This window comes from Rhamphochromis sp. 'chilingali' (assembly GCF_963969265.1).
Source record: "Rhamphochromis sp. 'chilingali' genome assembly, chromosome: 16".
Lineage (NCBI taxonomy): Eukaryota > Metazoa > Chordata > Actinopteri > Cichliformes > Cichlidae > Rhamphochromis > Rhamphochromis sp. 'chilingali'.
Window position 1 is genome coordinate 36,528,824 of NC_137943.1, and position 13,589 is coordinate 36,542,412.

At 49.4% G+C, this 13,589-nt stretch overlaps 2 protein-coding genes across 10 annotated transcripts; both read right to left on the reverse strand.

The window, feature by feature from the left end:
- Positions 1-308: 308 nt before the first annotated feature.
- On the reverse strand, positions 309-9,276 carry LOC308383935 (E3 ubiquitin-protein ligase RNF31). Of its 7 annotated transcripts, none has more exons than XM_080862188.1 (17): positions 9,097-9,276; positions 8,366-8,456; positions 7,135-7,200; positions 6,880-7,046; positions 6,565-6,689; positions 6,270-6,487; positions 5,796-6,193; positions 5,532-5,714; positions 5,364-5,462; positions 4,276-4,365; positions 4,095-4,197; positions 1,856-1,974; positions 1,411-1,524; positions 1,263-1,329; positions 1,098-1,191; positions 852-1,020; positions 309-752 (listed from the first exon to the last, which is right to left on the reverse strand). In XM_080862188.1, exons 1-17 carry the CDS (start codon positions 9,139-9,141, stop codon positions 591-593), a joined length of 2,310 nt encoding a protein of 769 aa, XP_080718314.1. In that variant the 5' UTR covers positions 9,142-9,276; the 3' UTR covers positions 309-590. The 7 variants fall into 7 exon arrangements, 4 of the variants coding, with proteins under 4 accessions (XP_080718314.1, XP_080718315.1, XP_080718313.1 ...); XM_080862189.1 differs by having other exon boundaries at positions 309-719; positions 1,411-1,505; positions 1,834-1,974; XM_080862187.1 differs by having other exon boundaries at positions 1,411-1,505; positions 1,834-1,974.
- Positions 9,277-9,359: 83 nt separating this feature from the next.
- Positions 9,360-13,501, reverse strand: cUnh7orf25 (chromosome Un C7orf25 homolog). Of its 3 annotated transcripts, none has more exons than XM_080862193.1 (2): positions 12,953-12,971; positions 9,360-10,852 (listed from the first exon to the last, which is right to left on the reverse strand). In XM_080862193.1, the coding sequence occupies exon 2, from the start codon at positions 10,824-10,826 to the stop codon at positions 9,570-9,572; it is 1,257 nt and encodes a 418-aa protein (XP_080718319.1). In that variant the 5' UTR covers positions 10,827-10,852; positions 12,953-12,971; the 3' UTR covers positions 9,360-9,569. The 3 variants fall into 3 exon arrangements, with proteins under 3 accessions (XP_080718319.1, XP_080718318.1, XP_080718317.1); XM_080862192.1 differs by lacking the exon at positions 12,953-12,971 and adding an exon at positions 12,826-12,933; XM_080862191.1 differs by lacking the exon at positions 12,953-12,971 and adding an exon at positions 13,379-13,501 and having other exon boundaries at positions 9,364-10,852.
- Positions 13,502-13,589: the final 88 nt, after the last annotated feature.

The window sequence follows — 13,589 nt, forward strand, 5'->3', positions numbered from 1 at the left end:
TTTTAATGAACACACGCGGGAGATGGACACTGTATGCAGACAGCCTCAGATCTCAAAATGGTGGAGCATTAATCAAACTCTTATAGCCTCTGGTGCCTCCACCTTATCATAAAAGCCTAAACATTCACATGCTTTTCTCTCACACGGCGCCTAAGCTACGACCTTGGCTCCCCGTTTATCTGCTCCTGCTGAGTTGGGGCAGAAAACTCCAGTATATTCTGTTCTCTATAAAAATATTCAAACAATTTTTTATTTTTTTTTAATGTTAAAACTCAACTTCCCATGGAAACGGAAGACAGGACGCCGAGGTGTGTTAGGACAGCTTTTATTCATTAAACTTGGTTAAACAGGTAAAGTGCAGCGAACAAAAACAGGATGCTCAAACTCCGCCTCCTGAAGTCTGCTCAAGACATGCTAACAGATGCTAAAACTGGCAGCTTCCATCGTTAGCTTGTTAGCTGAACTCTGATTGGCTGCTCATATTTGGTCCCTAATTAGTATATTTGTGCTGAGCCAATCAAAACACAGGGCCGCCCTGTCATAGCAACTGATGGGTGTAGTGGGAGGTCATACTTTAGGAGTGGGTGGAGTCAATCGCTTAGCAGCACATGAGGGGGCGGGGCTCCAGCAGGCACGGTGACGGGCAGAGGACAGAGGTTGTTAATGCGTTTAACCGGAGAGCAGCGCTGTTTCCTGAGAGGAGTGCAATTGGTCAGCGTCTGCAGAGAGACAGAATTCTGCACTGTGATTGGCTGAAAAGAAACATGGTTGAAACAGCGCATCAGACTTTCAAAATAAATCTCAGACGTCATTGTTGATGACGAACAACACCATCTGGTGATGTCACTGACCATGCGGAGGCGATGAGTGTAGAGTGGCTCTGGCTCCTCGGGTTTTCTGGTCGGAACGGTAACATGCCAACGCTGAAGCTCCGCCTTTATTTCTGCCAGACTGAAGAGGACCGCTGGGTCAGCATGGTAACGGTTAATCAGCTCCACCAAACGCTCCTTATAGTGTGACCTGTCAGGAGAAAGGGGCGAAGCCTCTAAGACCACGCACATCTGGCAGAACATCTTTACTAGGAGCTGTGGTCTTACTGGCAGTATCCTCGGTGTTCAGGTAACGCAGGTCGACCACAGGGCTCCTCCCTCTGGCTGCCATCGTCTCTCAGCTCCAGCACTGGACAGGATGCTGGAACGGGAACACACCTGTCAGTGACTCTAGGACAAAGGAGATGCCAGGTAGACAGGTAGAGGTCTCACCTGGCAGAGCGGTGTCAGGTGAGCTGACCTTGGGCGGTTCCAACCAGGAGGGAGACACTCTGTAATGCTGAGACAGGAGACAGCACACCTGTAAAGTACTGATCACAGAACAGCTGGGAACACCTCAGGTTGATCTGCTGGCTCTCACCTGCAGCAGCAGGTGGAGGCGGGTCAGACTCCAGTCCCTCAGGTAGTACAGGCAGTCTCTGGGGTGGTGAGCATGAAGACCTTTGCTCGTACAGTCTGCAGAGAAGCCACAGGCCTGCAGAGGTTAAACAACACAGGTGTCAAGTCTCTAACACACCTGTCTCGTGCACCTGGCCACTTCGGTGCTGGAAGCCGAACCATTTTCTTGTTAACTTCAAAAACATTAAAGAACTCAAATTATCAGCACGATGAATAATCAGAGCAGGTGCCTTTACTCATAATCAGACCGTTTATAAGGTGAGACGCTGTGATTGGCTCGTTTGATAACGATGTAAATATGAAACCGAGGAACAACTTTCAGTCGTCTAACACTCGTTACCCACAATCCATCTCTCTCTGACCAAACACCTGGAGCTCCACTTACACACAGCACAGCTGGAACTCACCGAGCCCAGAACGAAGCGCTGACTGCAGCCGCCGCAGAACTGATGACCGCACTGACTGCAGGTGAAGTGGAGACACCCCCCTTTGGACAGGCTGAAGACCAGCTGGCAGTTTGGACACTCTGAGGACACAGAGGGAAACGTTAGACCAGGACGGACCAGGCTGAGCCTTAGTGCGACTAAACCTCATTCGTCCAGGTGGGGAAATCGCTGGTTTGAGCGAGGAGTCGAGTGAAAAGACGTAAGGCCATCTCAGAGTTGAGGAGGGGGCCACCATCCTACCTACAATGCTGTGAATGCAGCCAACTCTCGTTGAATGGGACTCTTTGATCAGTGGGCGTGGCAATCTGCATATTACTAATGATCATAAACTGACCTCACAGCCCACTGGTCATTCAGTGGGCTGGTTTCAGCCATTATGTAAATATAATATATTTAATATAAGTCTGAAGTCTACACTTCAGACTGTGTGGCCACCCACGGCTCCAACACCATTGTGAAGTTTGCTGACGACACAGTGGTGTTGGGTGCCATCTCCAACAACGATGAGGCGGCCTACATGGATGAAGTGAAGAATCTGGCATCGTGGTGCCAGGACAACCACCTCCAGCTGAACGTCAGCAAGACCAAGGAGCTGGTGGTGGACTTCAGAAGGGGTCAGCACAGAGACTACAAGCCCATCATCATCAATGGAGCTCCAGTGGAGAGGGTGCAGTCCTTCAAGTATCTTGGTGTCCACATCTCCTCAGACCTGACATGGGCTGCCCACATTCAGGTCCAGACCAAAAAGGCTAGGCAGCGCCTGTATCACCTACGACAACTGAGGAAGTTCAGGGTCTCTCCAGAGATCCTCAGGATTTTCTATACAGGCGCTGTGGAGAGCATCCTCACACAGAACATGACATCGTGGTTTGGGAACAGCTGTGTGAAGGACCAAAAAGCTCTCCAGAGAGTGATCCGTACAGCAGAACGCTGCTGCAGGATTGCTCTCCCCCCGCTTCAGGACACCTACACCAGGAGATGCCGGACTAGAGCAGCGCAGATACTGAAGGACCCGTCCCATCCTGGCAACAAACTGTTCCAACTTCTGCAATCTGGTAGAAGGTTCCGCATCTTCCGGGCAAGGACAGAGAGACTCAAGAGGAGCTTCTATCCCCAAGCCATCCGTGCCCTAAACACACACACCCGCCCTCTCACATCATCTATAATTGACTGAGTCAGGACTCTTCCAGACACTAAACCAAGGCACAATGTACATTTCAATTCCTTTCATTTTAAATATGTTTATATTGTCTATCCTGTAAAATAGTCAGATATCTATTCATATTAATGTACAGAATTCACCTGCTTGCTGCTACTACTGCACATTCACCCAGTGTGTGTGTGTGTGTGTGTGTGTGTGTGTGTGTGTGTATATATATATATATATATATATATATATATATATATATATATATATATATATATAATGTTCTTCCTCTACACCCCCCCCCCCAATTTTTTGCACATGTCGAGGAGCGTGTCAGGCTACATTTCACTGTGTGTTATACTTGTATAACTATGCATGTGACAAATAAAGAACCTTGAACCTTGAAACCTGCAGTCAGCTGACACTGAAGAAGTCACCTGATGGTGGAAACGTCCAGAAGGACACAATCAACATTTGGACAGTTTGTAAACGGATGTTCTTATACTTCATTCACACAAGCACTTTTTCTGAGCTGTTAGCGTTAGCGTCTAACATGCATCACATTCACTCTCCGATGAATGCGTCGCAGAGCAACATGGTGTCCAAGGATATTTGGCATGCAGACTACGGGAAAGCCAGGAATCAAACCACCACCATTCAGTCAGTGGATGACCTGCTCTACCGCCTGAGCAGCCACCATGTCCTCTGTTCGTGGATGCTAAACGTTAATGGAACAGCTGGAGACCAGGACAGACCAGGTCCCGGCATGTCAGCTCAGAGCCCCCAGGCATTGCTTTCTGGGTTTTTTGGCGAGAACACCCACGCCGATCGTTGACTGGACCGGGTCAAGTCCTCTGAGCGTCACGCTTTCGGTGATTGAGGGCCTCGTGTGTTAGTTTGTAAACAGCAAGAGTAAAAAAGCCTTCAGTCACATGCTGACTGCTTCCACTTCTACCTGCTTGCTTATAACCACCTGAGTGATGGGGTGAAACATTAGGTTCAGGTCCTGCAGGAGGCCCTCAGAGTCTCCTGGACCTGGTTCTGGGTTCGTACCGATGCTGCTGTACAGCTGGGAGGTGCTGTGAGGGTCTGGCTGGTTCTGCTGCTGCCACACTTGGAACTGCTCACAGGACAGACCCTGATGCTCGGGGGACCACTGCAGAACACAGGGACTGTGGTCAGGACCCGATCTGAGGCTGGTTCACCTGTGTGTGTGCGTGAGAGAGTGTCTTACAGGTGATCTGCACTGAGAACAGGTGCTCTTCTTACAGCTTGGACAGTCCATCCTGAGGCGCTGGGCCTCGTGCAGCATCCCGAATGAACACTGAAACACCAAACAACAGTCGTCTCAACAAGGTTTATTCTGTAAGGTCAACGGCCCACAGTAATACAAAGAAACCCAACGAACAAGCACTCAGCGACAGCGGGAAGGCAAAACTCCCTTATAACAGGAAGAAACCTCCGGCAGAGCTCAGGGGTTTGGTTGGGGGTCGGGGGAGGAAGAGCCAGAGATGAATAATCACTAATGATTAAATACAGAAGGGTGTATAAACACATGTGAGTGAAGAAGAAACACCCAGGGTTGGATCAGGTGACCCTGAAGCCTCCCTTATTTATGCTGCTATAGGTCTAGGCTGCTGGGGGTTTCCCATGATGCACTGGGTGTATGCTTTAGCAAAAAGGAAAGTTTGAAGCCTAATCTTGAAAGTAGAGATAGTGTCTGTCTCCTGAATCCAAACTGGAAGCTGGTTCCACAGAAGAGGGGCCTGAAAACTGAAGGCTCTGCCTCCCATTCTACTTTCAAATACTCTAGGAACAACAAGTAGGCCTGTCGAGTCGTTTGGTACTGGGCCGCGAAAGTTGAGGCTCAGGTGTGAAATGTATAGTTTTCAGGGTTTTTATCGGTTTTCAGCGTTATTTTGTTATCGTTTTGATCGTTAACTCAGTTTTCCTGGGTCTTTTCACGTGTGTTATGAATAAATCTTCTTTTTTTCGGTACCGGTACTAGTTTTATTTTGTAGTATTTATCCGCGACACCTTAAAGGCCGGTCCGTGAAAATATTGTCGGGCATAAACCGGTCCGTGGCACAAAAAAGGTTGGAGACCGCTGCTCTAATGGTTAAGATTTTATTTGTCATGAAGTCATGGCTCAGGACAGGCTCTGACAGCCACGCTGCAGAGACAAAAAGTATCCCACAGCGGGTCTGAGGACCGAACGTCACGCAGCAGATGATCACAGTTTGTATCGATACTAGCAGCGGTATTCATTTCTTGCTTCTGTGAGCTTCTGGACTGCGAGGCTCAGATCGTTCGGGTTCTTACGTGAGCACACCAGCAGAAGTTGGGCATCTCCTGCAGAGCTCGGTCTCTGAGTTTCCTCTGGAACAGCTCGTGGACGTCGGCAGGCAGAAAGTGGCGGATCTACACCGACAAACAGACACGTGTCAGAACTGGTCATCGCCACGTAAACTAGGCCGGAACGCACCTCACCTGTGTATCCAGCAGGTTGAAGTAGTCCATGGACTCTTCCAGCCCGCCCTGACCTCTGACCTCCGGTCGGCCACACTGAGGGCAGACCAGCTGATCGACATTGCGCTCCTTAATGGCCGTTGTGAAGAACATCTTGAAGCACGTCTGACACAGGAAGCAGGAGCAGTGCGTCATTGTGATGATCTGCGGGGAAACACAGAGAGAGAAGAAGAACATCAGCCGGCTGCGCGCGCTCTGATTGGCCGGTTCAAACCTGTGGCTCACCTTGCTGAAAGACACCTGCTCTTGACAGATGGGGCAGCTGTGGCTCAGGAACCTGAGAGCTGATGCGAAGTCTCTGTTGATCTGGACCGCCTCCAAGACATCGGCCAGACTGAAGCTCCGCCCCTCCATCGCCATCAGAGACAGAAAAACCGCCGCCTGGTCCGGAGGGAGCCGCGCCGCCATCCGGGACACAGACTGGAGAAGCTGCCGAGACGCCAGAGTCTGGCTCACCTGGTCCGCTTGTAACTGAGATCTCTGAGGACGCTGTAGCTCGGGTGCTGCGGCGGATGGCCGTCTCGTAACTGGACGGCGTCGCTCTGCTTCTGATTGGACAGATCGTGCAGACGAGTCTCCATCTAGCCTCAGCTCACCCATCATCCTGCTGAGGGGTTCTGTACCTGCGGGAACCAGAACCAGGTGGGTTCAACTTTTCTCACGTTCACCTGGAGCTTGTTCGTGTTTTCTGAGACTCACCTGAGGAGGAGTTTAGGAAGGGGTTGGTGTGGCGGTTGGAGGTGAGAGGCAGAGCACTGAAGTCAATCCCCAGCAGTTCATCGGTGTATGACCTCGCTGCCCTCACCTCCCCACTCTGCTCACGCTGGCTGGAGTGGGCGGGACTTTGGAAGGTGACTTCAGAAAGTTGGCGACGCTGCGGGGAGGAGGAGGTGCAGTTGTGCAGGGGACTTTGGAGGCTGCAGAAGGAGAAACCACTCTCGTCAGTCCATCTACGTAACCGAAACACTGACTGAACACACAGTGAGGAACTGACCTGTCAGCTGACACCTGTTCACCTGCAGGGGGCGGAGTTTGCACAGGGCACCTGCTATAAAGGGGGGTATCCTTCTGGAAGGCCCGCCTCATCTCTGACACGAGTAGTGACAGGTTGGACACGCCCTAGCAATAAGTGGCATAAACATAATGTTTAGAGTGTGTTTTAGCTCCACCTTCTGCCTGTGTGGAGGCTCCACCTTCTTAAACATGTGTTTTCAGGTATATTTTCACTAATAGTTAGTTTTCTGTTGGGTCAGACCTGTCCACTGAGCCAGCTGACTCAGCCCCACAGAGCATGCTCAGTACATCTTACCTCAGCCCAGTTTGTGAGCGCGTCCAGCCTGATGTTCCCGGCAGCGTCCACGCACGGACAGGTCGGGTTTATCACCATGGAGACCGATGGGCAAACATAACAGCGAGGCCTCGATGATGGGTGCGTCTCGTGGAGCCAGATGCATACTGGGATATTATACTCACTTCCTGTATAAAAACCAAAGCGCCAGCTTGACCTTCATGATGTCACTACAAACAGTAAACAGACAACATGGCCGACAGCTCGGAGGCTCACCTTCGTACTGAACAGGAAGTGTCCCGGCGAGAAACAACAACTTCTTCTTTTGTTTATTTGGGAAACCTGAAACACAAACTCTTATTCTGAAACAGGAAATCGCCCTGATTTACCAAGCCAAGTCTCAATATGCGTACTTGTGCGTACTCGTGATACGTCATCAGTCGGAGACCAAGTACTGTTCCTATTTAAAGTACGCATCAAGCCGAGAACGCGAAAAAGTCCCGGATGTGTTCTCGCTCCGCCCGTTTTATCGAGCGTGCATCGGTGGTGACTTGTGTGGACTTGGTACAGTTAAATATCCCAGAATGCATTTCGTCCAAAACTGAAACGCGGCAATGGCGGACGAGCGCGGCTAAAAACTTTTAAATATTCCTCTTTCTGGGTCACAAAATAAACTTTTAAGTTATTTTCAGGCGAGAATGTAGCTGTGTAAGCTTCAAATATCTGCTCGGTTTATCAAGATATCATATTTCCGAACGTGCGACGTTTCGGAGACGTCTGTGACCCGCCAGCTCCATAGCAGACAGCGAGGTCGAGGATCACTAGAGCCGGCGAGAACAGCGGACTCCCGGCACATCGTTCCCCCCCCCGTGGTCTTTCACTACTCAGGTTAAACATGATATACAAGTCTCTCAGGTAACTTCAAAATGTCAATTTTTTGGTTTATTTCAGTGTTTTACTTGCTCCTGTGTTTTGGCTGAGATATGTTTCAATTCAGGAGGAAAGTTTTTCACCAGCATGTTAATATGTGGAGATTCTGAAGGCTGTTTCAAAATGATCAGATTATAATTTAAATATTTGTTCAGTTCTCTTCCAAACCCCAGCAGCTGTCTGTAATGTTTGAGTGTCCACTAAAATAAAAGTGTTCTAACAGCTCACCTGCTTTTTATTAAGGCATGCATGTACACTGATTTTATTAATAGAGATTTCGCTACTCAGGTTAAACACGATCTATAAGATACTTGGATCACTTCTAAATACTAATGTTCGGTTTATTTCAGTGTTTTATTTGTTCCTGAATAAATCAGTTTGGCTGTGATTGAAGTTAAGCTTCATAACATATTAATCACAGTTAAATTAAGAGGCTCCAGACCTGTGATATCATCAAGTACGCTGGCGGTCCAATTGTACAAATCGCGAGAGAACGCGATCACGGACTCGTGCGCTTCAGAGTTGAGAAAGGGCCTGACAAAATAAAACAACAGGAAGTCATTTCTGAGGTACTCACAGTAAAAATCAACGTAGAGACGAAGATCAGGGAACAGAGACTGAACCGAGTGAAGGTCACACAGGGTCTCACCTGGATGCAGGTACCCACACTGAGGAAGACAGTGAGGAAGAGGAGGATTAAACCACAGTGATAAGGATGCATTAGCCAGGGTGAGGAAGAAACATTAGCTAGAGTAAGGAAGAGAAGGAAAGATGAGCCAGAGTGAGGAAGAGGAGGAAGAGACAACAGCCAGAGTGAGGAAGAGACAACAGCCAGAGTGAGGAAGAGACAACAGCCAGAGTGAGGAAGAGGAGGAAGAGACAACAGCCAGAGTGAGGAAGAGGAGGAAGAGACAACAGCCAGAGTGAGGAAGAGACAACAGCCAGAGTGAGGAAGAGGAGGAAGAGACAACAGCCAGAGTGAGGAAGAGACAACAGCCAGAGTGAGGAAGAGACAACAGCCAGAGTGAGGAAGAAACATTAGCCAGAGTGAGGAAGAGGAGGAAGGATAAGCCAGAGTGAGGAAGAGGAGGAAGGATAAGCCAGAGTGAGGAAGAGGAGGAGGAAGGATAAGCCAGAGTGAGGAAGAGGAGGAGGAAGGATAAGCCAGAGTGAGGAAGAGGAGGAGCTTGCTTTTAGCATGTAGCTGCCGAGCTAACCCCAGTTGACCGGCTAGCAGCAGCAGAAAGTTATCAGACTTATAAAGTTTGATTTTGAAGCTCAGGGGCAGCTTCACGGTCTCGTTCTCACCTCCGTCAGAGTGCGGAGCTCCGCCTCCCGCTCGACCTGCGGCATCTCCCCCACAAATGCCTCTCAGAAGCGGGGAAGAGCTTGAACATCCAGCCGCTCCCACAGTCACATGCTAACAAGCTAACTGACCCGACTGGAAAAACAGACGCGCCCTCTTCCGCCCACAGAGTTTCAGAGTAAAGGCATAGCCTCGCAGCTGGAGGGTTACTTTATTTAAAAAGGCTCGTGGTTTCAGTGAATTGATCAGTACATATACTTTATTGAGCAGATACATATACAGGAAGTTTAGGCAGCACGTGACCACACAAAGACTCAAACTAAAGTTTTCCATTTTTCTCTCCTTTCTTTGAACTAAACCTTTTTTCTCCACAATGTAAACTTTAATTTAAACCCAAGCTTTATTGACACTGATGTCTGATCAGCCTGATTGATTGAAACCGTCTGCCGCAGATGAGTCAACTGTGGGCGTGGCCTCAGACGGGTGTGGCCCTCCACTCTTTGCCCTCGGTCAGCGCTCTTGGCTGGTGGATGAACACGCTGTACCGGACGCCCTGATTGGCTGCCGCCCGCACAAAGCGGCTGTTTGCTGTCATGGTAACGGCCCTCAGCCAGTCTCCGGTGCCAAAGATCATGAGTGAACGGCGGTTGATCTTGGCACTGGGCGTGAGGTGCAGAGTGCGCTCCGACGGCTGGTCATCCACCACGTGGAGACGGGCCAGCAGCTTCTGAGCGCGCTCCTTCTCACCAGGCCCGCCAAGCGTGTTCAGAATGACCTGGAAGTCGTGGACGGCGGCACGGCAGGCAAACAATTCCTTGCCCTCCATAAAAGCGTCGAGCTGCGGAAGCACCTGCTGGCGGCATTCCTGGGCGGCTTGCTCTGTCAGCACATGCTCCCTGAAAGCGAAGTGGCACCGGCCGTGGCTGAGCGATGACACGTACGTGATGAGTGTCGTGATGTCCAGATTCACCCGCCGGCACTCTTCCACATGCACTTGTGCTGGGAACGCCAGGCTGGCCACCACTGTGCCGCGGTCAACCCGCGTGAGCTCTGACGTGTCCTCCTCCTCCTCGTCCACCTCACCATCCTTGTCTTCCTCAGCTTGTTCCTCCTCCTCCTCCTGGTGCTGCTCTTCCTCCTCCTCAGTTGCCACAGCATTCACAGCCACGATGTCACCGCGGACGGACACGCCCATGTCCCGCAGGTGGTCAGCCATGGGGCTGGAGACGCCGTTGTAGAAGGCGAAGATGACGTGCGGGTGGCAGTAGTGTACAGGCTGCTGGCGGCTTGCCTGCAGGAAGTCCTCGGCCTGCCGTATGATGCTCTTGTCGCCATACTGGCCCCGCCCCTGCCAGATGTTGTGAAGAGCCTCCGCCTTCCTGCCCACTGCCTTCACCCAAGTGTGTCCCCCGTTGGCGACCACATCAACCACCAGGGTGCGGCGGTGCCCGGCAGAGTCCTGGTAGGTGAAGACGTGCAGCAGCGCTGTGATGTCATCCAGACTCTGTGCAGAGTCCACGATGGCTGTCAGGTGGGTGAGGTTGGTGCTGTGCAGGTGAGACTCCTTCACGTGCACCTCTCCTGCCTCTACCCGCTGCAGGAAGCGCAGCTCGGCTCGCAGTTTCCCACACAGCTTCTGGTGACCCTCGACACCCAGACACAGCGTCTCCGCCCGCTGCAGCAGCTGCTGGGCAGAGCTAATCCTCTGTTGGAGCACAGCCTGCAGGGACATGGCATCTGCATCACACCTGAGGACACCTGAGGACAAAGAGCGTATCAGAGAGGTCACTTCCTGTTTGTAGCCAAGATAACGACTCCAAACGAATCATTCAAAGTGCATCTTCCCGATTCACCTGCACAGGTCAGGAAGATCACCTGCAGTGACAGGAAGTCAGGTAGCCAGTGACTAAACCCAGTCTAACCTGTTTTATGATGTCATCGTAAGTGTTTATTTCACTCTCTGTTTACACCCAAAACCTTTGTACGGCGCCCGTCTGACGAGACACCACCTGCTCCGCCTCGTTTCACCTAGCACCGATATCGCCATCCTTCTACGCTCACCGCCTGTCACGGTTGGGGACAGTGGGTTTAAAAGTAAAAATTTTTAGTTTGTTTTTGTGACATCGACTCATTGAATCTGTTTTAAATGTATTTTGATTCTCAGCTTAAAGCTCACAAAACTACTTCAACAACAGCAAACAGCAGGTACACGCATTCCACACAAAGACGTTCACAGACGGGCTGAAAGTCGACATCTGACAGATTCTGCAGGTTTCCTCACGCTGAGCTAAACTGACTGAACCAGCAGCCAAAGAAGATCCAAAGTACGCTTCAAACATCCTCATTCATCCCCTCGGAGTTTGGCTCTTACTTCCTGCACAGCTCTCTAGGGCTGTTCGATATAACGATATATATCGGATGATGATATAAAAACATCTCTCGTTTTACGCTATCGTTTGTTTCGTGGTGTCGCAAAATAAACTGTTTACAGTAATATTTTTTCATGGCTTTGATGTCACTGTAGATGCTATATTAATTTCTTAAAGTTCTCTCTTTCTCTTATTTATAACCACCCTACAGACAGACAAGCGCTTGTTTTTATGCGTTGTCGTTAGCAACAACAACGGTACAACCATCGCGTGTCCGCTTGTTTATTTTCCACATACACCTTTCACAATAAAGCTCAAGATCCTGTTGAGACTTTTCAAAATAAACTGAATCACGTGAAAGATGCAGTGTTTACGGATGAGAAGTAAAAAAAGAGTCGCCAGGTGCTAAAAAAAATAAACCTTAGACTCAAACGTTAGAGCAGGCTTTTCCCCGCAGCACGCCGTGTAATAAATACTCACAAAGAAAACGGCGGCTGTTACAACTTATGTCTAAAAATGTATCGTTTCATGCATCGGTTAAAACACTGGACTCTAGAAGCCCAGCTGGAAACACTTCACGCAAGTCGAGCTGCCCGAGATTCACAGAATATGTTACATTTTTGTGATTTATATCGTTATCGGACGACAGATGATTTATATCGGGATATGAGATTTTGGTCATATCGCACAGCCCTACAGCTCTCTCTCTCTCAGTGTGCTCACACACCAGTTTACCATCAAAGCTCTGCTATCATCATGAACCAGTCGCTGCTGTGTTCAGTGTGTCGGCCTCTGACGTCACAGCCCCATTTCTGCTCTACAGTACTGAACACACGTAAACCTCAATGACTGCTCAGCTGTGTCTGTAATCAAACCTCTGTAACTTTGCTTCCCTTCAGCAGCACCAGTTCATGTTCACATGTTGATTCATGGTTTTCTTCAGTTTTTGTTCTACTGCAGAATATTTTAAGGTCATCTGCTATAAAAAGCCAGGCCAGGAACATCTGCTTCATGTTTTATCCTCAGTTACTTTGACACAAAGCTGTGATGCTCACCTCTGATGAAGTCTCACAGCTTTGTTTGTATACATGGATATAACTGATAAATGAATTATAATATTTCTGTCTGAGGCTAAATTGAATGAGGACCTTGTGAATCAGAACTGCAGATTGTAGAAACCAGCGATACGCAGACCTAGCTTTGGGGCACAGAGCTTGTACTGCTGCCATAATCCCAACTCTACCCTTTGAGTGGATTACACATGAAGTCTGATGACGTTGTCCTCTTATTCAAACACTACAATGAACGAAGCAGCTCTCCGACCACGTCACAATTGAGACACATCTGTCGACTTCAGCTAACCTGAACAAACATGAACCCTCTGCAGGGTCGCGCCTTCAGCATCACCCCATCAAAGGTCGGGCAGTTCTCCAAATTCTTCCTCACCTCGTGACTAACCCATCTATACTGTACTGTAAGCGTTACTCACAGAGCTCTTCCTAAAGGTCAGAGGTCAGGAAAGTTTGATGACGTCAGCTGTTGTACAGCTGCTGCATGCTGCTTACACAGGTGTTTATATCACACACGCTGCTGATCCGGTCTATTCACTACTGATAATTGATCGCTGTCCCGTGCGGCTTGTTCTTCTTGAAGCTACCCACGTGATCTGAATGCAGGCGATATTTATGAGGTGCTCTGATTGGACAGCTTTGGGTTTTCCTTTACTCGACCCTTAAAGCTGAAGTTTGTACAGGTATGAACTCACCTGTACAAACTCGCATACCTTTGAACGTTAGCTATGATGCTAACATGACGTCAGCCCGGTATTAAACGTTGATCTGTGACGTAATTCATATATATATATATATTTTTTTAAAAAGTCCAGAAGCTAAAAGGAAACTTTGACGTTACTTACGGCAGCAGTGACGTGTGCGCGGCAGAAATGTGCTACCTGCGAGGCTAATGCTAACGCTAACTGACAGCAGTTTTTTCCTCTGCGGCTCTGCTCAGCTGGCAGGAAGAGCCCGGCCGCTTCCGGCAGGATTTTCAGAACAAAGGCGGAGTTCAAACCTTAAATAGAAAATAAGAGCTCGTAATAAGAGAGGCTTGCACAGACCAGGTTCCGG